At 34.7% G+C, this 27,960-nt stretch overlaps 3 protein-coding genes and 1 pseudogene across 7 annotated transcripts in view; 2 read left to right on the forward strand and 2 right to left on the reverse strand.

Annotated features, from left to right (window-relative positions):
• Window positions 1-16,868, reverse strand: part of LOC140749699 (multidrug resistance-associated protein 1) — a 40,692-nt gene extending 23,824 nt beyond the window's left edge. For 2 of the 5 annotated variants that reach the window (XM_073082830.1, XM_073082827.1), the window contains exons 1-12: window positions 16,320-16,868; window positions 14,197-14,499; window positions 12,995-13,261; window positions 12,460-12,653; window positions 12,082-12,267; window positions 11,412-11,666; window positions 11,090-11,330; window positions 9,020-9,157; window positions 4,113-4,259; window positions 3,007-3,091; window positions 1,429-1,626; window positions 819-995 (exon numbers count right to left, since the gene is read on the reverse strand). In XM_073082830.1, coding sequence (XP_072938931.1) covers window positions 819-995; window positions 1,429-1,626; window positions 3,007-3,091; window positions 4,113-4,259; window positions 9,020-9,157; window positions 11,090-11,330; window positions 11,412-11,666; window positions 12,082-12,267; window positions 12,460-12,653; window positions 12,995-13,261; window positions 14,197-14,499; window positions 16,320-16,367 — 2,239 coding nt within the window. In that variant the 5' untranslated portion in view covers window positions 16,368-16,868. Of the gene's footprint in view, window positions 1-818; window positions 996-1,428; window positions 1,627-3,006; window positions 3,107-4,112; window positions 4,260-5,230; window positions 5,381-9,019; window positions 9,158-11,089; window positions 11,331-11,411; window positions 11,667-12,081; window positions 12,268-12,459; window positions 12,654-12,994; window positions 13,262-14,196; window positions 14,500-16,319 lie in introns of those variants that run through there. The other 3 variants (XM_073082829.1, XM_073082826.1, XM_073082831.1) reach the window with 2 other exon arrangements.
• Window positions 16,869-17,675: 807 nt separating this feature from the next.
• Window positions 17,676-18,002, forward strand: LOC140749403 (cytochrome b-c1 complex subunit 7 pseudogene; annotated as a pseudogene).
• Window positions 18,003-19,037: 1,035 nt separating this feature from the next.
• U2af38 (U2 small nuclear riboprotein auxiliary factor 38) lies at window positions 19,038-24,199 on the forward strand. The gene is made up of 6 exons (XM_073082479.1): window positions 19,038-19,174; window positions 19,252-19,348; window positions 19,944-20,098; window positions 20,657-20,814; window positions 21,381-21,580; window positions 21,979-24,199. The coding sequence occupies exons 2-6, from the start codon at window positions 19,305-19,307 to the stop codon at window positions 22,103-22,105; spliced, it is 684 nt and encodes a 227-aa protein (XP_072938580.1). The 5' UTR covers window positions 19,038-19,174; window positions 19,252-19,304; the 3' UTR covers window positions 22,106-24,199.
• Window positions 24,200-24,430: 231 nt separating this feature from the next.
• Window positions 24,431-27,464, reverse strand: LOC140749442 (juvenile hormone esterase). Its single transcript, XM_073082478.1, has 3 exons — window positions 26,880-27,464; window positions 24,989-26,280; window positions 24,431-24,676 (listed from the first exon to the last, which is right to left on the reverse strand). Exons 1-3 carry the CDS (start codon window positions 27,003-27,005, stop codon window positions 24,520-24,522), a joined length of 1,575 nt encoding a protein of 524 aa, XP_072938579.1. The 5' UTR covers window positions 27,006-27,464; the 3' UTR covers window positions 24,431-24,519.
• Window positions 27,465-27,960: the final 496 nt, after the last annotated feature.

Below are 27,960 nucleotides of genomic sequence, written 5' to 3' on the forward strand. Positions count from 1 at the left end.
TGCCTCGGAAGCCCCCCTTTAAGTCCTCTTACGACAAGCAGGGGATACCGTAGCCCTATTCTAGTCCCGGAACTACAGGGACAAGATTTAATTTACCTACCAAGTATTAATACATGTTGATCTATCTCTACTTAAGTCGTCAAAATGGAAAAATACACTAAGTACCAAATATTCTCGGTAATAGTTTTTGAACATCGAGTTGATTAGTACCGATAAACAATACAAAGTACCGCATATTTCTTATATGTATTCTTGCTCGATTCACTTATAAACAATGAACGGTTATAACAGGTGTGTGAGAAACTAAAGAGAAAAAATAACCTTTATGACCGTTATGAGCTGTGCTAATGTTTGTACCTTTTCTAAAATATTGAAGTAATAAACAATCTGACAAATAAACAAGAAATCTGTATTCAACCCCAGGTAAGATTATATTCCTCCCTGAGGTCGGCCACAGATGCGCTGCTACCCTTGAGGACTAAGCTGGAACGCCTCGGAAAAGTATATCTCCTTTACCACACCCCTCAAACCAGAACACAGCAGCGCTTAATATTGCTGTTATGAGGCATAAATAGGTGTGGTGGTGGTGCCGCCGGACTCGAACCACAAAGGGTTCTACCACCTTCTAGGTTGAAAAGCCTCGGAAAAGTATATCTCCCTTATCCTCCCCTCCCTTCAAGCCACAACCCAGCAACTCTAAACACTGCTGCTATTAGACAGAAATAGGTCTGACGGTGGTTCAACCACAAAGGATTCTACCACCCTCAAAATCTCAAGTAGGCTTACTCTATACTTCCATTATTTCTGAGGATCCTCACCTTTCTCCCCAATCTCCGTCTGGTCGCCACCGGGTAGGACATCGAAGTCAGTCCGCAGCGCGCACACGTTGATCACGTTGTTGTACTTGCTCTTGTCCAGCGGCTTGCCGAACAATATGTTGTCTTGCAACGTCGCGTTCTGGATCCACGCCTGTTGGGGCACGTACGCCACGGTGCCTGTGGAAAAATCATTAGTGAATTTAGGACTTAGTCTACTAACACTGGTAAAGTGCTACTAGAAGGCTTCATATACCTTCGAGATTTTTTATATATTTCATTCAAGTCTACGTTTTAAGATGTTTTCCTTTACCATAAAAGTAAGTAATAATTCATTTGTAATTCAATCAATGGATCTCAGATCGCCACTCCTAGTCTTCTCATATCTTTGTCACATATCGGATGTCACCTATAGGAAACGTCACATAATGAAGGGGCGCCTCTGAGACTACCATTCCTAATTTTTTTGTCTTTGCACCAAAAAATAGAATCTTAGAATCGCATCCCTATTCTTTTTACATCTTAGCAGATGTCACTTAGAGGTAACGTCACATGGACAGACGTCTCTTACCGTTAGCAACGTATCATCACATAATGACCTGACGTCTCTCACCATTAGCATTAACGCGTCCTGAGAGCTTATTCATCTCTCCAAGCAGGGCGGAAAGCAGCGAGCTCTTCCCGGAGCCGACGGCGCCGACGACCGCGACGAGGCTGCCGCGCGGCACGCGCAAGTTCAGGTTGCGCAGCACCGGCTCCGACCCGTCGTCGCCCCACGAGAAGTGACCGTTCTCGATTACCAGCGGGTCCGCTACATGCGAACATGTACACATATTAATGGGAGTAGCAATAACAATACCTAGTAGCAGTATAGGTACAGGGTGATTTTTATTATGCGTCAAAAAACACACGGAAAAATAATATGATATTTTATGTATTTATTTATTTAATAAAATCCACATCTACTAAAATAATATATATAATCTGGGTTTTTGTGCGTATAAGTAAATATTATAAAGGTGTGTGTATGTGCGTGTGTGTGTGTGTGTGTGAATGTGCGCGCGCGTGTATGTGCGTATGTGAATGTGCATATTTTTTATTTTTAACATATAAATATAAAGAATATCATATAATACATTAGTAAATACCAAGAATATAAACATAAAAATGGATTTTTAAAATATCTATTTCAATGAGCGTACAATCCTGATGTTAAGAGACACTGGGGTCAATGGACATCTGTAATCAATAAGTAACTGCGGCCCATGTAGATACTTGTGTAATAAACCCCACGTAAGACTTAAGATGTGCCTGAAGTCGGCTACAGATATAAAGTTACCCCTGAGGTCTAAATTTTACCCCTGAGGTCTAAATTTTTGATGTCACTAACAAAATTACTATGTGTTTTAAAAACTCACTGTGCGTTATGTTATATGTCGCAGCTTCTAAATTAATATTTAGTGTCATAATCTAAATCCTAAATGAAAAAGATACGCAAGCTGCGATTCACACATCGATGATGTAAATTAGAGTTAAAATTAACTTTGAAGTGTGGAGGTTAATATGACAAACGTGTCTGTTTTTTGCTAAACCGAACAGGTACAAGTTATTTAGCTGTGTATTAGACCAAAATTGTACCCGGAACTTAATGTCTCTACCGAAGCGTCAAAAGGTCGTTATTTCCAGTTTCCACCCACACATATACTCCTTAACACGTGGAAAATTATACTGACGGCCTTCTAGGAACATAGAAGTAGCCAAATACGGTATAAAGGTAATAATAATATCATCCATGTAATCATCAATCAATTACTGTCCCTAGTGGGTAGGGGTAGGGGTAGGGGTGGGTAGAGGGGTCACCTCACATAATAAGAACGGTTTAGACTATATTCTTATGTTGACCAAGTGTGAATCCTAAATATGTTTTTCTTTAAATATCTCTCGGGTATTTATGTAGGTTTCTTAAAGATATTTTCCTTCAACATAACAGGATATATTTTTCATAATTTCATTTCATAATCACATAATTTTGAAAAAAGGTGTCTTGATTTTGAACCTCTGACCTGAGGTAAGAGAGGTCGAAGGTAACATTACTAAGCTATCCCTGCAACTACATACATACAAATAATACTCGTATATAAGATATGGTACATGAAATATAAAAAAATACATATATATCCGAAATACTCACGTTCTTTTGGATCATGTTCCACAGAGTCCACATCCAGCTCATCACAGTTCATGAACTTATTCAATCTCTTTATGCCCACTGACGTCTACAAATGAAAAATCTATATTAAAATAAAATATGTTTCAACGAGGAAAATCATTAAATGCCACCTTTGGTATTTACCATAGCTATTAAAAAACAACTATGAAGGTATCTCACGAAAAAATAAGACTTCGTATTTAATTATACCGCTTCAAATCCGAGTAATAAATCATTTAAATAATATCTTCTTTGCTAAACGATTATGTTATATGTCAGATATGATGAAAGGCCTTGTTGTTCATTCCATATTAATGAAAAATATGTTTTGAGTTTATGTATTATCACAAATAAAGATTGGAGTCCTACTATCCCGTATGATACATCGACACTAATTAGGTGAAAATCGGGTTGCCAGTGGGAAGAAAAAATATCTGGGCAAACTTTCGGGAATCTGGACATCACAAAACATTGCAGATGAATCCCGGCCACGAGGCAACGCTAGATGATACGCTCTACAATCTACAAACATTTTAACTATGGAATACTATACTTCTTAAAGCGGAGCTTCTAGGAAAACTCGATACAGGTTCTCACGATAGCATTCAAAACATCGTGTTTTGGTCGTACAGTGTTGAGTGTTGACCGCTGCCCGCACGATTTGCACTTAGACGAGCGCTATAAACTATCGATTTTACAATTCGCGTACTCGAAATCGGATATTTTTTCGCAATACCTTTACATCCTTTTATACAGACATTGAGCCTTCTCAGATTATACATAAGTTGGCAATCCCAAAGGTGGCATTTCGTTCTAGCTTTTTTGTTATTTTGTTATTGATAAATATTATGTTATCTTCTAATCAACAAATTTAACAACTCCTTCACCCATGCCATTAAAAGAATTTCATTCCATTATTAACATGTTTTGAAATTTAAATATGGTCTTAAACTACGGTTACTGATGTTATTACCACTAGTCATTACTACAGTTTCACTAATCTAATTCATAACAGCTGCAATTTAAATTCGTAGTACATAAAGCAGCACACGGCGAATCTACACAGATATATAATATATAAAACTTACTTGTACAACATTCGATATTACGTTAGGCAGCATGGATAGCGGGAAACGCAGGATGTTGAAAAGAGACAACGCAACGAAAGCCGTCTTAGAGTCCAGCACTTTTGTATCGTTTACCAGAACAAAGCACCCGAATGACATCAGCGACACCTACGGCACCATGCCAGTAAATATGATATCTAACAAGATTATTATTATAAAGAGAAACTGTTAGAAAATTGCTTTTTGAGTGAAATGCGCTGGTGTATAAGGGCCCTTTTCCGATCACGCGTGTTTGACCCGCGTGATACTGGTCCGTATGCATGTCACTCATAAGCCACACGCACGGGGAACGCAAAACAACTGCTAGACATCAACCCGCGTGACAAGAAAAACGACAAAATACTTCGTTGCGTTTATTAATTTTATATTTTAGTTTGTTATGTAATTTCGGCAAACATCACATCAAAAAATAACTTGCTAACAGCTTAAGGTTACGTCATCGTGCAGGGCATTAAGCACTCCATAGTCCAGAGTACTCAATGTCTTACATCCACAGGTTAAAACAGAAGTTACTAGTGCATGTCCTATCTTCTTATTCTATATCCTAAAGAAACATTATTCTAGACAAGGCCATTCCGTCACGTAAATGAATAAATGGTTAGTACAGAATGTTTAATCCGTTTTCCTAATCGGGCTATATTTTGATGCAATAGTGTATGTGAGGTTGACGAAATTAACGAAACACGTCAAGATCTTCCGTATTTTTACCAATATATAGTGGTATTTATGAAGTCATTAGGACCTGCGACACTGATTGCATCAGAACATTGCCCGCTTGAACACCTTAAGAGTGAGAACTTACAGAGCATCTTCCTTCTGCCTCCGCGCACGGATGCGGTATAGCTGTTTTATTTCCAGTCATGAGACTACAGATCGACATAAGTCACCCACCGTTACACCGAAAACCGCAGACGGCAGTTAAACAGTGAAAACGGCAACTGTCAATTACTTAAATGTTCATATTTCTAGCAGAGGTTCCACATCCGCGACGGAGGCGGGAGAAAAACGCTCCGTGAGTTCCCACTATGAAAGAACCATAGCCTGCGAGTGAAGAGGTGCGAGTACACTGGTAGCTCTACCTCAATCGCCGAGACCACGATGAGCGGAAGTAAACCTAACGGCAAGTGCATTATGTAAAATAGGGACATCGACACGAAAATTGTATCTGGTTTCAGAATATTGTTCTCTGGGTCAGAAATCACGTATGTGAAGAATGTTAAGAAGGTCACCTTGAACAAAAATATCGAGTTATTTTTATACATAAACAGATAGATGTTGTTTTTTTGGTTTATTTTATTTTTGTAAGCGTGTTTATAGACGTACGGTTCAATAATGAGCAACCTTTTGCATGTCGAGATGCGGTGCGTGGATCCAAGGAGAGTAAGAACCAAGCCGGTCAAACGCCAAAGTCCAACGTTTGATAACGTCATCGCCATAGTTTTCTATTAAGCTATTTTAATGTTGTTGCCTAATGTTTTGTACGATTAACATTAATAAAAAGGTTTAACAACAAGCGTGCTGATCGACTTTTAGAGTATTTAAAAACAACCTTGAATAGTCCATCATCATCAACTATGATGAGTGATTAAAAGTAATCATTTGTATAAACATAATTATTATGTTTAACTATATGAATCGTCATGATCGTCTGTATTCTCAATATACTTACAAAGCCAGTCGGAGAATAGTGAATTGAATGTATGGAGTTTTATTTGATAGATTCATTTGAATAAAATACATTGAATATACACAAATTACTGTTCAGTGTGGTTGAGTCCGGCCTTGGCGCTCGGCCGTATACATGGAAAAACGACAATGGACAATAATGATTGGAGTCGACATAGCAAACACTTCGTTTTCCTACACCAAACCACTTATTACTTCAGTAATGATTATAAGTTAATAATCGGGGATGTACTCGATTATGGCTACGATAAAAATCGTAATGCAATGAATAGGACCTTCCCTGCATGAATCAGAAGGGCAGTCCTGTAAATGTTTTCAATTTTCAAAACTGACGTCGCTGTGTAAATTTTAGTTTTTTTTAAAAGACCGCCTAATTAGGTTCAGTCGTTTCCAAAATTAACAAATTCAGATACAAGATCAAACGTCCTAATACATCATTAGGATTCGGATTAGGACTCGTTAAGATAACCGATTTTAAATCACGGACAGACAATTTGATTCTATTTACTTGTGTATACTAGCTTTACACACTAGCTTTTTGTCTGCGAAAGTCACACCATTGTTATAACCACTATCTCTCGGATCTCTAAATTTAGATATATTCTAACTGCGAATCTATTGTATGGAGAAAAAATATTTTCACCTTAACTGAACTCTTTATAATCTGAAAAAATATCATTACTTTTTATGTAATATTGTAATAATTAATAAGAAATGTTTTGTGTAGATATTGTTTTCTTATACGAGAAATGGTTTTGTAGATTTAATGAGATTTTTTACTATACAATAGTAATAATTATCATGTATTTAATTAATTAAAAATATTATTCTATTTTAACTTTTGATTTAAACTTTGAGGTTTATTTTACTGAACAAAAAATATTATAGCTTATTATCAAAATTAAAATTTTGTAATTTTCTTTTAGATATTACAGCAATGGAGTAGTATTTTACTCGTATGTTGTTTAAACCATTTCGGTACAATTAGGTCAACTGCGGCAGTTAAGTACGTTTGAATAACGTTAACTAGTTTCAATTGTGAGGCATTACTTGGAATTGGTTACTGATATTTCATATTTGACATTTTCAGCTTTAAAGAAAACGGTTAAATTTTTGTCTATGAAAATCAAACTATTTAAGAATATTTGAAACTGCGGCCCATAAATCTATTAATAATCAACCTCACATATCAGATAGGATTACAGTGAGAGTGAGAAGTTGGTCCCAAATTCTTAGTTTATACCCCCGGAGGACTAAGCTGGAACGCATTGTATAATTTTCTCTCCTTTACCGCACACTTCAAACCTGAAACCAGCAGCGCTCAGTGCTCTTGTTACTATCAAGAAATAGGTGTAGCGTCTGTGCCTGGTGCACGGGCAATGCCACGAATACTACTATACTACTAAAAGGTGGTAGAACCCTTTGTGGTTCGACTCCGGCGGCACCACCGCCACACCTATTTCTGTCTAATAACATCAGTGTTAAGCGCTGCTGTGTTCCGTTTTGAAGGGTGCGGTAAGGGAGACATACTTTTCCGAGGCATTCCAGCTTAGTCCTCAGGGGTAGCAGCGCATCTGTGGCCGACCTCAGGTAGGTATATCTAATCCTATCTGGGGTTGGTTACAGATGTCCATGGGCAGCAGTAGCCACTTACCATCAGGTGGACTGCATGCTCGTCTGCTACTCCTATATTATAAAAAAAAAAATACTAATAACCCTTGAATATCCCAATTTTATCCCGGACATGTACACAAATGTACAGGGTCCTAAATCTCTAGCGCACCCACGGTACTTCCCTTGCGCAATGGCTATTGCGGTCTTGTTACAGTAAATACCCCTCAGATTTTCCTTCGCCACAATAGCGACGTTGCTATAGAGACTTATTTCAATTGCACAACATTACTTAATACTTAATTTTAGTACGTTTAAGTAGGTATATATGTATGTATGACTAATATACACCGTAGGTATAGATAGCATGGTTAATCTCGAGAGGACGATGTAAACTTTAGAATTTTATTGGTCTTGAACCTCAAGTAACATTGAACCATAGCATCTATTAGATAATTAAAATATTACACTTAGCATACGTTCTATGGCCGCGAATCCGCTCGAATTTTTGACGCGTTTTAATTATCGTAATTAGTGTATCTGGCTATACACGACCAATTTTGATCAAACTGACGTACGTACCCCTATAAATATTTTATATGGTAAAAACATCCACAACAATTGTTACAGTCCAACCATAATTAAAAGAAATTTTAATTAATAAGATCAGATAATCAGATTTTCATCAATTAGTCGCATCTTTAAACTTAATCAGAGTATGATTTATGCCAAGATATACTTAAACTATGAAATAAAATATATTTTTTTATAAAAGATCTCGCATCACAATTATAATCGCCTTGATAATACTTTCACAAACACAAACTTAATGTACAAACAAACTAAGTACTTTTACAATAAAGATAACGCCTCGGCCACGCTATTAGCGTCATAAATCGATGTTATTAGGCAATACACTTTATCAACATCAATATAAACATTAACAACTCATTAATCAATGATAAACGATTACAACACTGATTTAATTGCCTCATAATGTTAGAATTAGCATCAATATATCCAATGTATATCTTAATAAAGATTGAAATTGACAATTTATACCAGAAATTATGTAACATCGATTTAAAGACAAAAATGTTAACAATAATGATGTTTAACCTTTCTTGTAAGATTAATGTAGAAAACATGTACAAATTTAACATATTGTTTGTCCGTATATCATTAAATATGTAAGTATGTATGTCGCTATGTATTTAGGAGCAGATATATTTAAATTTTACATAGAAAAAGATAAAATTGTTCACGAATAAGAGAAGTAACTTATTATAAATTTCAGACTTTTAGGGCTGCTGGGCCATCAGTGGTATGGGGAACGCTTATTCAGAACCACTGGTCTAAAACAAGTTTTAAATTGATAGATATTATATCCTAAGATGTCTTTGCAGACTCCAAACGTTTGGTAACACACAAGTCGAGTAGATCTTATCAGCCGAAGTCCGCCTATGACTCGAGTACAACATTTAACCTCTGAATATTAAAAATTATGGTCTAAATTTTGTAAAGTTTTTGGTTTCGATGTGTCTAGACTTGATAAGGTTCGTTCTACTTACCAAGAAGGGCGCACAAGACCAAATAAATGATGTAGCAGAATTCAAATACGCCGTCTGTCTTAACACATTCATTTCCTTATTCCTTATTTTAAGTATCTGGTCCTCGAAACTTGGTTCCCAAGCATACATTTTAAGTACCTGGAATAATAAAGTTGATTTTTATAGGGTTCTAGTACTTACGATACTTACCACATGTGTATTTATGTTATTAAGTTAATGTTTGTAGAATAAAAATGTACAAACGAACCGACCAGTATAAAATAGTGATATAGTCCTCGCCAAACTGCTAGACCGCTCTGAAGTTGTTGGGAGCAGGTGTAGGCATACAATTTGCTTTGGCGACGCAATTTATTTCTATATTAAGAGCGGACTAGCAGCATTACGCGGACTATACACGGCTTACCAAGAGGGACTAGGTTCGATTCTCGGTCAAGCAATTGCCTAAAGTTTAGCCTCAAAACGATTAATTTAGAAACCATTTCGAGGCTTCTTTTTAATTTTTGTTTATGTCTCACATTACAATTTTAGTATTCATTACTATTATAAAATAATTAATCAGTATTCCATTAAGCCGTACAAATACTTTGTTTGTTTAATAAATAAATGCGAACGCAACTTGTACAAATAATGTAAAATTCTTACTTTTATTAAAAACATGCACAATTTTATTATGTATGATTTATCTACGAAAGTATTTAATACCTTTGAAGGTAATTAAATATTTAATATAAAATGCATATTTGCAGCTATGCAGGAAACATAATTATAATATTATTATTCCGTATTCAAACTAAAGATTTTGTATAGATAATAACGAATTCAAGGTACTGGAAAATAGATAGTAAAAATCAATGATTCATCACTATTCTCTTTTTCTGCAACGTAATATGAACCTTGAAGATAAGTTATCAATAACCGAATAAGATAACTGCACGATAACGGCAGGTTCTATATGATTACGTAGCATCAATTGCTCAATACTATAAAACACTGTTTTAAGTTTCAAGATATTGTTTTTATGTAATCAAAGTAGCAAACGTACCCAGACTGATACTAAATGTGATAAACGATTATGTAGATTTGAGCTAGATTTTTTTATGATATAAAAATAGTAAAGGAGTGTGCAGTCCACCTGACGGTTGGCTACTGCTGTCTATAGGTAGATTGAATATATTTTTGCAGATCTTATTGGAGTCCTACATCATGTCTACTATAGAATACTATAGATGCGTTGCTACATTTGCGGACTAAGTTTGCATGCCTGTTAAAAAGATGTTTTCTTTACCACACATATTTCTTTATTTGGGTTGGTTGGTTGAATATTTTATGCTACACACACACACGGGGTGTTCACACGGGGGAGTTCACACGGGGTCATAGATGTTTTCTTTCATCTTTGACACTAATACATTAAGTATGTTATAATTTCCTGCTCCCACTGGATGCGAACCTGGATCTTCTGGAGACCGAGATTCATACCACTAAGCTATGACGTCACTATCTTTATAGCCATAGTTGGACGGATATTGCTATTACTAACCCAAAACAGGATTAGAAAGTTGGCGAGATTGGAAAGTTCTTTTAAGTTGTTCAGGTGTGTTATATCTTCTAATCCCTTATGTATTTACACAATCTGACTGAATACACTTTCCAGACCAAAACATAATAGCGCGAGCTACTTTATAAATAGATAAGACATAGATACGTTTAGTAGTGTATCTGATATCTATGTATCTCGATTTACAGTTTTCTATATCTTTCAAAGATAATCTTTAGTATAGGCGTATATAAGAGAGGTTTAGGGCGACCGGACCCATTTTGATTATGTAAGTTGAGAAAAGAAGAATTTTTCATACGTCAAAACTTTTTTTTCGCCGATAAATTTCCAGGACTATATTCCGAATTCTCTTATCTTTTAAGCACAGGCTAAGTAAAAAATATTAAAATAATGGACTTCTTCGCCGACAAACAGACACTAGAGGATCGTTTTTCGCTGCTTTGGACCCCTTCGCTTTCCCCTTGATGATTAAATAGCTACGCCCAAGTTTTTTAGTACTATCAACTACATACCTTAATTCCATTGAGCACCTCATTCATAAGTTTCACACGTTCATCTTTGTACTTCATTTGTCTTATTTGTAATGTTTTCACCCTGTTAGCTATCAAACCATTGACCGGTATAAGTACTATCATTACAGCCAAGCCGGCAAGAACCGAGGGGCCTAAGATGCGCCACAAGAAATATAAGGCCAATGTGATCTGTAGGGGCGCTGACCATATCATGTTTAAGTAGGCCGTCAGCTCCACGAACCTAGAAACAGTAGTCCCTTATCAGTGTAACGAACGATCGTACGTATTTATACAGCATTTAAGTATGATTTAGATAATGTACCTTTGTGCATCCACAGACATTAGATTAACTATTTCACCGACTGTAGACTCCTTTCGCGCAGAATTAGACATACGCAATGACTTTCTGTAGATGGCACTGGTCAGGGCAGTTCTTATCCTCATACCCACGAGGAACATTCTGGTGAAGTAGTGCGCCAGCAGCATCGTTTGAACCGTTGCGCAGGCCAACAGTGCAACGGCGTACAGGTAACCTTTCCATAGCGGTTGCTTGCTGCCCACAAAGTCGATAAGTAAACTGAAAGTTAACAATCATGTTAGAATTTTGTAAATAATATTTTTTTTGAGATTTAAGAGCTTAAAATGCTCTCGGTACAGGAGGAAGCTTGTTCAGCATGCATTGTAAAATCTACCTATTTTTGTAATACCTTATTTTTGAAATGGTATTTTTTTTGACAGATTGAGGAGGACAAAGCAGTTTATTTTTAGTGTGAAACGAAGATGCCCGCGCCGATGTAACACATAATTTACTTGTAGTTGTTCATTTATTGTGGTATATTGCTATACTTTTTTTTTTTTTAATATTTTATTAATTACACCAAAGCAATATAACCTGTTACGTGCGGACATAAGTACCGACACACTTTTTTGTTTATAATTCACAATACAGTCACGTAAACACATAACAGGAAAATAGTTAGATGCAAACTTACTTCAGAAGTTGAGGTGAGAGGAACATCAATATATCATTGATGAGTTTTAAGAGTGCTCCGAAAAGGAATTGACCTCCGAACGCTAAGCAGAGGGCCGATAGAATGGATGCTGGCTTCTTCTCATTCTCGGGCTTAAAGTTTACGCTTGCTGACGTTTTACTGTATGTAGCTTTCGTGGCATTTGATCTACAAATAAAAATATGAACATAAAAAGAATTATCTATGTTTTATTTCCTAAAAATATTAAAATTATTTTCTATTATATAGATTCAATTACACTGATTTTTATAAATACAAGTAGTCTGTCTGGATTTTAAAAATTTAAATATCATCGTCAAACTAAAATTTATTTTTTCATGGATTCGGTTTTTAACTTACGCTTCACGCTTTCGTAAAGTTCTCTCCCAGAATTTATCGAATTTCGGCACTACTTCTTTGGACGTATCTTGCGGGTTGAGTGCCCAAAGGTCGCTTTCTGTGAGACTTCTACGGAAGCCGGTAAGCGCGAGAGGATCGAACCAACTGTACGTGAGACGGCTGGGGAACCCTGACGCGCTCTCTGGACACTGGTTCTGTCCAAAAATTATATGATTATGTCAATTAATTTCTCAACCATAAGCTGTTGAAATTACACTATCGCAATGTGTGACCAGAACAGAAACTCGCAATGAAAAATATTTATTTAAACAAATCAAGTGAACCTAGACTCTTTAATCAAAGTGGTAATTAAAGAGCTCTATTACACCCAAACACTTGGATGGTACCATGTTGGCGGATTGGTTTTAAAATAGCTTTGAACATTTTGTACTTACAAATCAAAGTTAATTAAAAGTTACTAAAATGAATGTTGTTTTGCAAATATACATTATTGAAGGGAATTCATAAAAAAATCTTGCTGACATGACATTCTTACCTTTTCAAATTTGTATGGTGTATCTTTTGGAGGTAAATCAGCGAAACAATTGAGCACAAACATTAAAATTATCATAGGATAATATATTGTATAGCTGACAAAGTTATACTGGACGTTTTCATCGTCTGCCAAATCGTAATGTTTCACTATTTCAGATCTTAGTTGTGGAATTCCTGCCAGAATTAGTAGCAACCAGAAGAAGAATAGCACTCCTGACGCCCTCATGCCATACTTCCTGTTATAGTATAATAATGTTGCAGATAATCCCTGGAAGAATAAGTAAATTGCAATACACATAGCAACATATCTGACTACATGACTGCACATAAATAAAATGATAACAATTAGTATTAACTTCAGTCCTATGACAACATGTTGTGTAAGGTGGTGTAATAACATGAGAATTATATCAATACAAATTGCCGTATGTTTTTCCTGCTGATAACAGTGACTACTAGTTTTTCTGTGAAACTGTTTCAATAGGCTTCAGGTATTAAGGTAGATATTTTCATTAGCCATTACATGTAATAAGAACTATTTTTCCTAATAAAAGGTTAACAAACAATGCACCCATATATGCAAAATGGCTACTCCATCTAAACCTGACAGCCCTATTTTTAACTTCAACTCAATCAGTTGTTACTTTTTTCTTGAGACATAAATCTTTCAAGGTAAAGAATATAATCAAAATATGCATATCATCTTGTGATAAATGATACATTATCAAAAGGAGTATGTAAATATATCATATCATAGTTTATCAGAAAATCGTAAGTTCTTCAACACTAAAAGGTCAAACCACAATTAAATTAAATGGTAGTCAATTTTACTATTTTTCATGAACAATACAATTTTAAATACATATTAATTTGAAATTTTAATATGTATTTAAAAGTACTAACACTTAAGCTTAGCCTCTCTACAAAAGGAACATATTATGTGAAGCGTAGTGTAGCGTAACTAGATTTTTCATATGTCAACAGTTGAAATATCATCTATTAATTTTTACCTTATTTGTAATTAAGCATTAAATCAATATATATAAGCATTAAATCAAATAGTATAATTATGATTAATTATACTATTTGATTTATTTTTTTACACATGGAAATCCACATTCAAATACTATTTGGTCTGATGACCAAATAGTATTTGAATGTGGATTTCCTTAGCTTAAATTTGGTTACTAAAAATGTACTTACAAATGTTAAAATCTTAACTATAGGACTGTAATAATCTGCATTGAAGACAGTTTCTTCTTTTGAAGATCTGTGTACTGTGACTCCTAAATCCACAAACTTTAACACTATGAGAAGGCATGTGATAATTAACTTGGTGATATTTAATATATTCCATGGTATATTTCTCTCTTTACTGTGCAGTATGTAGTATGCATCGAGGAGTGCGGCCACCCACAGGAACAGGCATGGTATCCAGATGAGAACAGTTTTCTCAAAACAAGGTGTGAACTCTGGATTGTCTGTGTACCATGTTTTGTTGGCGTCCTAAAAATAAGAACGAATTTAACTTGACTCTTTAAATCAAATCTCTTTATTTGTGAATATAAGTTTTATAGGTATTAAAGTGGTTACATAAAGTTCGCTATATTCTACCCTTTTATATTCTACCCTTTTATACAAATATAATTTTTAGGTATACTGTTAAGGCAACATAATTGAGAGGATATTTAACTATAACAGTTTTTTATATGTTTGTGTTGTATTTGATATGAAGTTGGATTTTTATAAGTACCCCAATAAAGTTGTCATCAGAAGTAAGAAAAACATGCTTTTCAATCTTTGATGACTAACTTGGAATATCTCACATACACTTCTGGTTGTCTTATCACCTTTGGAAGTGCTACTTATCATGAAGGTCTCAATTTTAAACATTACTCATAGGTTACACCTCTATTTAGTTTAAGACTGGGTCACATAAAACCCAAACAAATTTTTATTAAACAATTTTGGCAAATATCTTGAAATTTATTCCAAAAATATAAATACCTTATCACTAATAAGAAAATCTATGACATACCAATAATTCACCAATTCATTGAAAAAGCAAAACCTAATATTTTATGAATGAAATTTTTTATCAAATTTTATTATTGAATTAGGATGATTATAAGCTATCACATATAATCAGCTTAATAATCAATTTAATAATGTATTTGTTTCACTGATTATAAAGTCAGATAATTATATTGGTTGGTAATTATTGTATACTGTATACGCAGGTTGAGTTATTTTATAGTAGTAAATAACTTTTAATATTATGTAAAAAAATATTTTTTCATACAGGTTTTTTAACAATGCACATTATGCTCTAGATATGTATGTGTGTGTGTGTTTTGTGTTAAGTAGTGTGCTAAGCATAACACATCTATATAGCAATACATTGCTACTTGTGATGGGTATGCATTGTATATAAATAATAATAATAATAATATATACTTTATTGTACCTACAACATGTAATAATAAAGAAAATATCTTGACATATCTGTAGAATGTAATATAAATTGTCACTAATTTATGTTAGATATGCATCACTGACATAACCTGATAGCTAATAATCTAAATACCCACTTATAATATTATGTAAGATCTATGTGATATAAATTTACTTCTCAATGAAATAATTAAGAATTGAAATACTTATACAGAATACATTTATGTAAAAAATATTATTAAAATATATTATTAAAGTACAAAAATGCAGATACACAGGTAGATTTCACATAAGATTATGTAAAATAAGAACTGGATTGTAAGGATGAGAAAATATCATAGATAAGAATTTACAAAGTTATAAAATTGCCTTATAAACAGGTTTCACTTCTTGCAATCATTTGATAGAAATGTAGGGGTCATGGTCAAGCAGTTTGAGAACCACACAAATTTTGTAGTAATAATAAATGCCTATTCAGTTGACTCAAGAGCCATTAAGCCTGTAAGCAACATAATCAAAAGCAGTCGTCTGTTGTAACCCACCTTGAACTTTGATAGATAATTTGACACCTCACATAATTATGGTTACCTTCATCTTCATTATACAGAGGTTCTACCTGATCATAATTATGTTTATTTTAATATAATCATGTAAAGGCATATCTTTTCTGTTACCTTTACATAGATCTTTGGGGTCAATCTATCAAATGATGTCATTATTCAGAATCTGGCTAGTGTACTCCACAAAGGTTATCACATTTGACTATTAAAAAACTTTTACTTTTTATTAGCTGTGAATTATTGCAAGTATATTTTTACGGGTATACATTGAACGCGCCTAGGCAGTAAATTCAGGGTCAAAGACCTACTTACCCAAAATTTCGATCCACAGAAGTCGTCGAGCGTGGAATTGTAAGACATTGTCACCGCTCGGAGCCAGGGATTCTAAACGGCATGTAATTTGAGGTGTGTTTTCGTAAGTGAAACTCCAACAACACGTATAAGCACGGTACAAGTTGATTTTGTCACCATCCATCCATTCACTAAACGGTCAGTTAAACTTCATAATAATATAGTAACTTCTATGAAATAAATTGCAGAATATTCGTCACAATTTTAAAGATTCATAGTTTAAACTACACGGAAACGAGAGTAGATCGGATTTAGAATCGGTAATTTTATAAAAAAAAAATTAGCGCTAACCACAAACACGTTTACTCACTCTACTTCCAAGATTATTACACTATACTATTATTAACATATAAATTATATCGCTAACCGTCGCCCGTCGAGCGAGACGACAGTACACCTACTAACTACTAAGACACAAACACACTCGCAAGTCGCAATGGCAGGCGTAAAATCTCAATGATTTCCAAATTTTCTATCCACCACGTCGTCCGCTGGCAGCTGGCTGGCGGCGCCGACAGTAGGGGTGCCCGAATTTCCCGATTCAATGCGATAATCGATATAAGATAATATCGATTCATCGTTATTATAAGATGTGTCAATATTGTTGTTGATACTATATTTTCTCATACAGTGCGACATATCTGTCTTGTGTACTGTTTCTTTAGGTGCGCTATGAAAGGAGAAAAAAGTATTGCAAAACGATTTTTGTAACGCAAACGTTTACATTTAAGCGTTAAGTTAGCGATACTATTATCAGAAAAACTCCATTTCGCAGCACATTAAATACTTTTATTCCATTTTTAACACTTTTATCAGCCAATTAGCATAGTTACCACTAAACAACTTATCACCTTGATGGTTAGCGTACGACTCCCGAACTGACTACTCGAGCCGACGTTATCACAGACTTTTATAGGGATTTTAGGTGCATACTACCCACAATACAAGTATATTTTAATATCAAACTACCTATTATAATATTAATTTTTCAATCATTGCTGTTAAGACTACAACAAAATAATTATTAAATTCGAAAATCATGACATTCGGCCATCCGACAGTGTGTCGCCTCCCGGCACACACAACAATCCCCATTAGTTTTATATAAATTTACATCACACAATAAAAATTTCAAACACATATTAATTTTTCAATCATTGCTGTTAAGACTACAACAAAATAATTATTAAATTCGAAAATCATGACACTATTATAATTATTATCGATTGGTAGATATGATACGATGCAACACAAATATTATACGATGCGATATAAAATGGACAGTCAAAATTCAAATTCACAGTCCAGTCCTATATAATGGCTTTCAGAACTAATGCTGTTGTACACAGCAACCTAAGGAAATGGGCCTATAACATGGCTGGATTCAATAAACATGCTCTCATGCGTGATGACTCCCTCAATGAAGATGGAGATGTGCAAGAGGCACTTCGCCGCATCCCAGCTCATGTTGTGGACGAGCGCAACTACCGCATGCGTCGTGCCATCCAACTCTCCATGCAAAAGATTGTTTCACCCCAGGAGGAATGGACCAAATTTGAGGAGGACAAACTCTACCTCAGTCCAATGGTTGAACAAGTCAAGAAGAAGAGATTAGAGCGTGAGAAGTGGGAGAAAGAGTACTAGTTCTACTGCATACATGTGTTATTAATTTATTTTTTTGGTTTAAATAAGTAAATTTATTTAGTCGCCTCTTTACGCGGACTATGTCCAACGTGGGAGCGACGCCGTGGGAGGTATATGGGATTTTTACCGCATTAAAACCACCCCCGGTGGCCGTCCTCGGCGTTTGGTGGAGAACTCCGGGATCTTCGTCGAATCACAACTGGAGTCCTCCAAACGCGATGGTCCTATCAGGCTCTACCTTGGGAGAGCAATTTACTCCTCCTTGCCAGGGTCGCTTACTGGATGGTTCGAGCTCCAGTCGGACCGGTCCGGTCTTACCACCTGTCACCCCGGAAGCCCCCTTTTAGTCGCCTTTTACGACAGGCAGGGGATACCGTAACCTTATTGTAGTCCCGGGGCTACAGGCAGGGACAAACGGTTTAGACCCACTGCTTTAAGTGTCAAAAAGTGACAACGTTGAGATATCTTTTAATGAATAAATCTTTTTTTTTATAAGTACATATATGTAAATTGTTGTTCTTAAGAACATTCTTCTTTGAGTAAGAGTTCATTCTGTTTCATTGATATATAATCGTTACATCGCATATCGATACAAACACATCTGATACGGTTCGATGTAATATGTACATGTATGTACTATCATAATACGCAATAGACTTTTTTGCTGATGGTTGGACAACTTTTTAAGATATAACTTGTTAAAAAATCATCTAATTCGATGTATCGAAATTACCAATTTCGAGTCAAGTGTAACAACTTATCAAGTCAAGGTGTCAAAATCAAGTGATAATTTGACAGCGAAACAATGATATGACCATAAACTTAATAAACATATTATAGTAAAAAGTTATTTTAATTTCTAAATTAATATAAAAAACAATAATTGAAATTATATAATAAATTTATGCAATATTTTAAATTAAATGTTAAAAAGCTACAACCAAAGTTTGTCAGTCTGTGAATGGATATATGTCTGTATGGTGTGTGGATCTGTGGTAAGAATTCATATACAATTTCGCCGGCTCGCCGCTTTGACGCATAGACAAGAAAATAAGTACTTTGAGTTTGGCGTTTGGCATATTTGGGGCTTGGATTTTGGAAATTTGGTAATTAAATGCCACAAACGGTGATTTAAATGCGTGAAGAAATGAGATAATCGTATGTTAATTTTGGTTAGCAATTTGAATTTATAGTTTTTGTAGATATACGTTCGTTTTACAATCATTTATTTTCATATTTATAATTTCAGTTTGCGGTTATATCGAAGTCTTCCCAGTACAGCCACATAAGTTGTGTCTAAGAATGGCAGAATATTTGGCTGCTATTTTCGGGACAGAGAAGGACAAGTAAGTATATTTTCCCACAATACGGTAGTTAGTGGACAGTTTACTACTATTTACGTTAATTTTTAGTATAGCGTAGGTTAGAATTTGTCGATGACATTAGTATGTATGTGACAGGCGGGTAAAATACGTATTTGGTAAGTATTGCCTATGGAAAGCTGCTAATTCCATGTAACAGGGGTAGGAAATGTGTATACAATGTCGGGTATATGTTATTTGGTCATTGTTGCATGAATCACCAGCAACTTTAAATAATAGGGCGGTTCTACCTAATGTTTTTATGTTGCTATGCTAGAATGTAAGTTTGAAGTGGGTTAGTCCCTCACCACATTTGCCAACTAGAAGACTGCAGAGCAAATACTACAATAAAGGAAAAAACACTAAGGGTGTGACATGACAGACAATGACAGAGATCCTTAAAAAATAGTATTTAAGTATACTTTAAGGTGATTGCAGATGCATATATAATACCGATTGCTAATTGGCCTTAATGTTGTCATCTTCTCAACACTTCAATTGTTTCTCAAACACATCCGTTTGTCATATTGTTTAACCACATTTTTTTGTTCATATTGATGTTAATAATTTTTTTTTTCAGAGTAAATTGTTCATTCTACTTTAAGATAGGAGCTTGTCGACACGGGGACAGATGTTCACGTATTCACAACAAACCAACTTTCTCGCAAACTGTTCTCTTACAAAATCTGTATGTGAATCCGCAGAATTCAGCCAAATCTGCTGATGGCAGTCATTGTAAGTAGTTTATTAATTAGACTTATTAACAAATTATTTAGTATAGTGCATAATGACTTATGGTAGAAATTGTGAAAGTTTATTTCCAAATTGTGAATTGTATAATTGTCTCATTAAGAATTATTTTACTTTATTATATTGTTACGTACACTCATTATATTTTTAAATACCCTAATTAAGTTTGTCAGTTAGTTTTATGTTATATGATTAGGACACACTATTAGGAGTAGTGTTCATCTAATCTAATCTATAGTTGAAATGCAGTATATCATTTCAGTATACTATTTTATCATGGTAAATAAAATAATATACAATTATGCTTCTTTCAAATTATTTATGATATTTGCTTTCATGTATTATATTATATATTAATACATATTAGCACACCTGATTTGCTATGCCATTGATATTTGGGAAACAAGACATGTAATTGAAACTCTTCTGGTTCCAGGTCACATATAAATATAATCTTTATATAAAATCTATAATTTTCTTATGTTTATTATTTAGGTGTATAGTAAATAACTGGTATATGACATAGTAATATTTATTTTCCAGTGGTGGTAGCCAATGTATCTGATGAAGAAATGCAAGAGCATTATGATAACTTTTTTGAAGACGTATTTGTGGAGTGTGAGGACAAATATGGGGAAATTGAAGAGATGAATGTGTGTGACAATCTAGGTGACCATTTAGTGGGAAATGTTTATATTAAGGTGAGTTAAAATGTTCAAATTTTAATGTCCAATTTAGTCAATATCCTGATGTGCAATTACATTTATCACTTTCATATACTAATGCACTAATGCTTTTATCATATTTATATATTCCATCATGTATAATGTCAAATGTAACATCTTTCTGTTCAGTATTAATGATGTGATAAAAATAAGTTGGCATCCAGAAATGAAAAGATATATTAATAATATTAAAAAATATAAGGGTCAAAGGGGTGCTGCAAAAAAATGTTATTTAAAAATATCTATTTTGCATTTAAATTGAGAGTTCACTGATACATACTTTGATTATTTAATGAGTACAAATGATCAAATTACAGTAAAGCTAAATCATCAACATGCATACTTTGTTTAAAAGGATTAGCAGCCAAAGTATGGCCATATCTGACTCAGTGGCGGACTAAGGTTATCAGAGGTCCGGGCAGCTGAATGGAGGCCCCCAGTGTAAAAAGTTCGCCTGTGATTCAGTGGCTTTTTAATCTGTGTATTGGAGGCTTCCGCCGGCCCCGTAAGCCGCTAGAGATCTGATTACCAAATGTTTCCAGTTCCGTCGCGAGGAAGACGCTGAGAAGGCGGTGAACGATCTGAACAACCGTTGGTTCGGCGGCCGACCGGTGTACGCGGAGCTCTCGCCTGTGACCGACTTCCGCGAGGCGTGCTGCCGCCAGTACGAGATGGGGGAGTGCACGCGCAGCGGCTTCTGCAACTTCATGCACCTTAAACCTATCTCCAGAGAGCTCAGAAGGTATTGTTATTACTATACATAACTGTAAGTTTTTTTTTTAATGAGAATGGATTAGTCAATATATGTCACTAAGTGACCTTTGTGAAAAAATTATGGTGTGTAGTCAATGTTTACAATTACTATTGTATCTGTGATGATGTGTGTGACATACATTATTTAATTCGAGAGATTCAATTTATATAATGTTGCAATTGAATACTGAACTGTTTCGAAGTAATATTTCAAGATTTTAGGCATGATCATAGACATTTTTAATGGTCACTTGGTAGGATTCTTTATGGTAGAATTGTTAGAGCATTAGGAGTTTAAGGTAATAAGGGTTGATTATATTGAAGTGGTGTATTAGTTTGCAGTTTCTAAAGGAAAATGTAATATTGAACGTGATCGTCGTCCCGCAGGTACCTGTACGCGCGGCGCAAGGGCGGGCGGCGGTCGCGCAGCCGCTCCCGCGAGCGCCGCCGCCGCAGCCGCTCGCGCGAGCGCCGCCGCGAGCCGCCGCGCAACTCGCGCTCCGGCCGCTACTGACACCGCCCCACCCAGAACACAACACACTGCCGCATGACTTGCAGTACGGAGAAAGTTTTCATATTTTGTTTAATGGTCTAATTCTAAGGACTGTGGCATCCCAACACATTGCGATTCTGCATCACCGAAATCAGTGACGCCGCTCATCGCCACGCAAAATTGTGTCGTGCAATGTCCCAGCGTTTGCTTGAAAAATGGTCTCGGTAGCAACACCGCTCAGGCGTGATGCGTTGCGGTGCCGCACTCCAGTGCAATGCGTAACCGTATCGGATGTTTTTAAACCACCCCCAAGTCTTCCGACAAAATTTTATGTCTGCAACCGGGATCGACGGTTTAACGTGTTCGAAGCACAAGCTCACGGTTTTTTTTCTTTGGAGGTAAATAACTAAGAAAATAAAATAATGCTAGAAATCACTTCAGTTATTTATTTTAAAAAATACCTTTAATAAAATGCTAATGCATTTTAATTATAATTTGTTTATTATTGGTTGAGTACATGCAGCCATTTTTAATAGATTAAAATTGCAAACTTTTTGCGTATTGCATACTCGTACAGGCCTCTAATACCAAGCGCCGACAGTTGTTGCGACTTCGTTAGGGACTCCAAACGTGCTATGGGTCTATCATTGGCGCGTACGGTTCTCTGTGCGTTCAAACATCAATACATAATTATGTATGATTCGGATAAGTAAAGATTGTAATAATAAATGAGGACTTGTGTTGAGAACAGTATGAATAGCACACACAATTATTATTAAATAATTTTTGTACGTTCTAATTAAATTTATCTTATAAAAATTTGCTTTATGATTTGTTCTCTTAATTATATATAAAGTGATTATTTAACTATCATTCAAAATTAATGATTTTGCATTTATCTACGTTTTAGTTCAACAGAAAATGATTATGTAAAATTATGTTACAAGCTATCACATTCTACACACTGAAAGAAGGACCCGTACTATTATTATAACTTTTTGCGTCTTCCTCGGATCAATAGAGGTAAATAGAACCGAACGCAGAAATGAATTAAATTGTCAGTGTTTGACTGCTTATTCAAAAAATTTACAAGTAATTCACGGAAAGTGTTCAGAATAGCCCAAGTTTTATATTTAAAATAGATATACATAGTATAAGACTCCAATACCTACATATATCTTCTATACTTTCTGTCGTCTAGATTTTAAAATAACGAAGCAGCACATGTAAGTGTCAAATGGTACGTCCATGTTTACATTCAAAATGAAAATCCATTATAATTCTGTGAACTTAATGTTCTTCAATATATGACAAGAAAGAAATAAAAATAAGTGTTGAATGTAATGGTGCCTTAATTTTATATGACATTCTTGATTCTAAATATTTAACCCAATGAGTAGCAATGAAAAATATTAGATAAATAGCCAAATAATTATAAAATTTAGTTTACGTATTGTTTTGTTACATTACCTTAAAAATAAAACTTTCTGAGTTTTATGCATTTTGTATTTGGTTTAAATATGAGGGAAATATGTTTCTATACCGATCATGGTCATAAATAATATGTAATAATTGAATAATTTGATTGTGTTCCCATAAAATTGTTTTATTTCACTGAAAATATATAAGACTGAATTCAGTCACATAGTTTTTGTAGAAAAAAAACCTGCTGATACCCTGTGCTGTGCGAGTCCCCATTACCTATTAACAAAATTATACTGCAATATGGCAACATTTATCTTAAATATAACTTTGAAGATATAATAATTACAATTTAAGATTTTTTAAGATATAAAATAGTACATTACAATACGAGGACGAAAAATTTTTTTCTGACAAGTGTGAGTTTGCAGGCCGAGCCGCAGGCGAGGACTGCAATCACACGAGTCAGAAAAACATTTTTCGTCCGCGTGTTGTATAAAATTTTATATTACGGGGTCGGAAATGGGGGTTTTGCGCACGCGAAGCGTGCGTAAAACGTCCATTTACGCACGCCGTGATATAAAAAATATTTAAGAACTTGTTGCAATATTGCGGTATTTTATTCTAAGCTTAGAATACGTATTTTTAAGGTATTTGCATTCTTGAATAAAGTATAAGCATTCATTCCTAAAATTGTGTTTTGTATTTTCCTACCCCTGAATCTGAATAAATTGGCATATTTAAAACTGTTTAGTAGGTTTTCTCTTTTGACATCTGGCTTTTTGTTATTGTGTTGACCACCTTTATTAATGTTATTGATATAAATGTGCACAATATGCAAATTCATATGTTTCACTCGAATTTTAAATAATGAATAAGTAAGTTTTGACCTCTGGTAAATGACATAAAATTACAAAAAAAATATAAAGGTGCATTATTATTTTTATTATAAATTATATTATTTCAACATTTGCTATCACAGGCCACCTACATTAATTATATTATTAAAACATTTATAAATTAGATTCATCATAAATTTCTTCCCAGAACTTCATATTTTCTTCATTGATATTTGGAACGCATTTGCATTCATAGTCAATGACATAACAGTTTCTTTCTACGTTTGTAAATTGTTTCCATTGTACTTCATGATTAGGAGAAGTGGGGTTTCTGAAACAATACAAAACATGATAAGGTTTATGATAATTAAATAATAGATCAATGTTAAAATATATCTACGTGTAGTGACTCATATAGTCTTCAATGACCCAGGAAATTATTACTAATTGCGTAAACATTCCAATTTAAGTTCGATAGTAGTCAATGGTTTAAGCTGCTTATTTTAAAAGAACTGTGAACTTCCGTAAAACTGATAAAATGCCGATTATTATCCTTATGGTTGTAAGGAAGTTCGTAAGATTGTCAAAACATTTTTAATAAATTGTAGGAAAATTGATTAAAGATGAGTGAGGCGAAACTTACCCTGTACTTGCAAAATTAACCCATAGATCCACTATGCTCTTAATTATGCTTCTTGATACATCTGTCAAAGGGATATTAATGCACGTTACGTTAAAAAGATAAGGTAATTCATCAGAATGACACACTCCTGCCACTTCCTGCATATTGTAATACTTCTTTGTAAAATTCCTCTCGGTTTCTGCAGTAAATTTGTACAAATACACAGGTGATGTATTTTTCACGTGATAGCGCGCGAATCGTACGATGTTGTACGCAAAAAGTCTATCTGTTTCGAAGTTCACGTATTCTTGTAATATGGCTGGTGTTATTTCTTTATCCTGAAAGTAATAATTACGTATTTTCTTGTCAATTTCTAGTATTTTTTCAGGAGCCCATTTTAATTTGAGTTCTCGTGGAACTACTGCGCCTTTCATCGACAGAAATCCTGCGATACCGGCTAGTCTTTTACCTATTTCAATGCCTTCAGCTGATGTGTATCCGACCATTATTGGAACATTTGCTAATTTTCCATTCTTAATTAAATTTGTCGGTTCTTCCGTTATAAACTTTTCTATGTTAAGATGTTCTTTCTCTATTACGGGCCCAAAGAATATACTGTCTGCCAAATCTTCGTGTTGTTTTCCTAATATAGGTAATTGTATTTTGATTAAAGATGATACGGGCATATCTCTTAGGAATTGTAGCAATTCGTTTGGACTGTCCGTGGTAATGCCTAATATCTTTCCTAGTTGAAACGCTCTTTCTTTTCCATAAATGTTGTAGCCCCATTCATTCAGGCAAACGCCGCTTTGACAAATAGCTTTATTGAATAATCCTTCGCTCATTTTAGATACTAAATGATACGATGTAGATGCAGCGCCGGCACTGCAACCAAATATCGTGATATTGTTGGAGTCACCGCCGAAAGCAGTTATATTGTTTTTAACCCATCTAAGAGCAGCAACCTGGTCTTTCAACCCAGCATTTCCTGGAACTTCTTCAGTGTCCAAACATAGGAAACCTAGAACTTCCAATCTGTAATTGAATGTTACGAGTATAACGTCGTGTTTCATGAAGAATTCAGGACCGTAAAAGTCGGAGTTACCCGATCCTGTGTAGAAGCCCCCTCCATGTATCCAAACCATAACTGGTAATGGTTGAGGGGGGTTGATAGCTTTGGTGTACACATTGAGGTAGAGGCAGTCCTCGCTGCCAGGGTCGATGCGGTAAAGTCGTTCGTTGTATTGCGGGCACACGGGGCCGTGTTCTGAGGCATCTCGGATTCCTTGCCAGGGCTCTGGCGGTTTCGGAGCCTATAAAACGAAATATTCATTCACATAGCTGTAGTATTATTTTTACCTGGACGCTAAATTTGTATTCAAACATATAGCAAATACATTAAATAAAAATTAACCTGTTGTAAAATTGATGTTTTAAAAAAATAAACTTAGAAATATACAGTTATCATTAAAAATATATATTTCATGTTGTTCGAAATAAAAGATTTATCAGTGTGTTTTTTTTCCAATGTTTGTTTATAATTTACAATTCTATCTGCTTAAAAAACATTACATACCCAGTATGTAAAATTATATTGCGCGGAATTCTTTAGCTGGTGGATTTGATCTCGATGGTAGAGACCAGCGTGATAAGACAAAGCTACGCGGCCATAATTTTCTCATATTTATACCGGTACATACTATACAATTAGATTAGAAATGTGGATTTAATTTCAAAACAAAAAACTTCTATAGAATGCTAATACTTATTACCAAAGAGTGTGACCATCTACCAACATGAATTAAAATTTGCATGAAGAATACAATTGGATTTGCAGAATGTATACTAATGGTAAATGGTTAACAAATCCACACCATAAAAAATACCTGCGATGACTTCATTTTAAACTTACCTTGAATCTTAATACGCCAAGTGGCGGCGTCGCGTATGGAATGCCTTTAAACGCGACGTATTGTTCTCCATTATAATTACATTCTATTCCTTTTAATGCTCCTTGTTCCACTTGCACTACTGCCATACCCCTAGTCCCCTCTAAAATAGATGTCACCAAGAGATACTTAACTTGTGTAATACTTATATATTTTGTGTAATACTATAACTAATTACGGAATTATAAAACATTGATTATTTGCCAAGCGATCAGCTGTGGTACAAATGTATACGATCGAAATTATATTTATGTGGGTGTAATGTCTAAACGTGACATGCGCTTTAGGTCGCCGTAGAAACACGCTTTTCACTCCATGCTTAGCGAAAGTCCCTTCGGACATTTTCGGAGGTTTTTCTCGGTTTTACTTTGTTTCTTAGTTTTATAAGTTCAAGATGTACTCACATATCGGATTCCGATGAATACCTATGTACTTGTTTTATCCAACTAAATTACGTACGTAATAACAATTTATTATCTACAATTTGTAAATATTACGTATTGTATGTAAAGCGTAAATACTCGGCGTTATATCTAGACACATGGAACGAAAATGATATTATAGCTTAAATAATATTTAACTGAAGATAACTATTCATAGGTGTGTGCATTAATTAAAATGTGTTTTTCATACATTTCACAACAATATGACGGAGATGGTATTTTAATGGTATTTTATAGGTACTAAGTAGGTAGGTATACAAATGTCTCTTACGATAAAAATATTTTTTCTGTTCGGTAAGTCATTGTGTAATCGTCATTGCCGGTTGCAACCTTCGTGTTCAAAACGTTTGAACGCCGTGACTGATATAATTTGGTGAAAGTTTTTGCAAAATGAGGGTGGTGACTTAATAGATAGAAATTCGCGCCAACAATTAAATATAATCGTTTGAATATGGGCTTAAATTTTGTGGCTGCTCAGCAAGTTATAATTACATTTTATTACAAAAATGAGATTTTACGTTAATAAACTTTAAATTGATGTCACTTTTTCGGTAGAAAACGGTTAAAATGGCTCTACAGATTTTAATAAAATTTTGAAAGT

Source organism: Epargyreus clarus, unplaced genomic scaffold, assembly GCF_041222505.1.
Source record: "Epargyreus clarus isolate Ecla_fem2 unplaced genomic scaffold, WU_Ecla_fem_2.2 ptg000018l, whole genome shotgun sequence".
NCBI classification, from domain to species: Eukaryota; Metazoa; Arthropoda; class Insecta; order Lepidoptera; family Hesperiidae; genus Epargyreus; species Epargyreus clarus.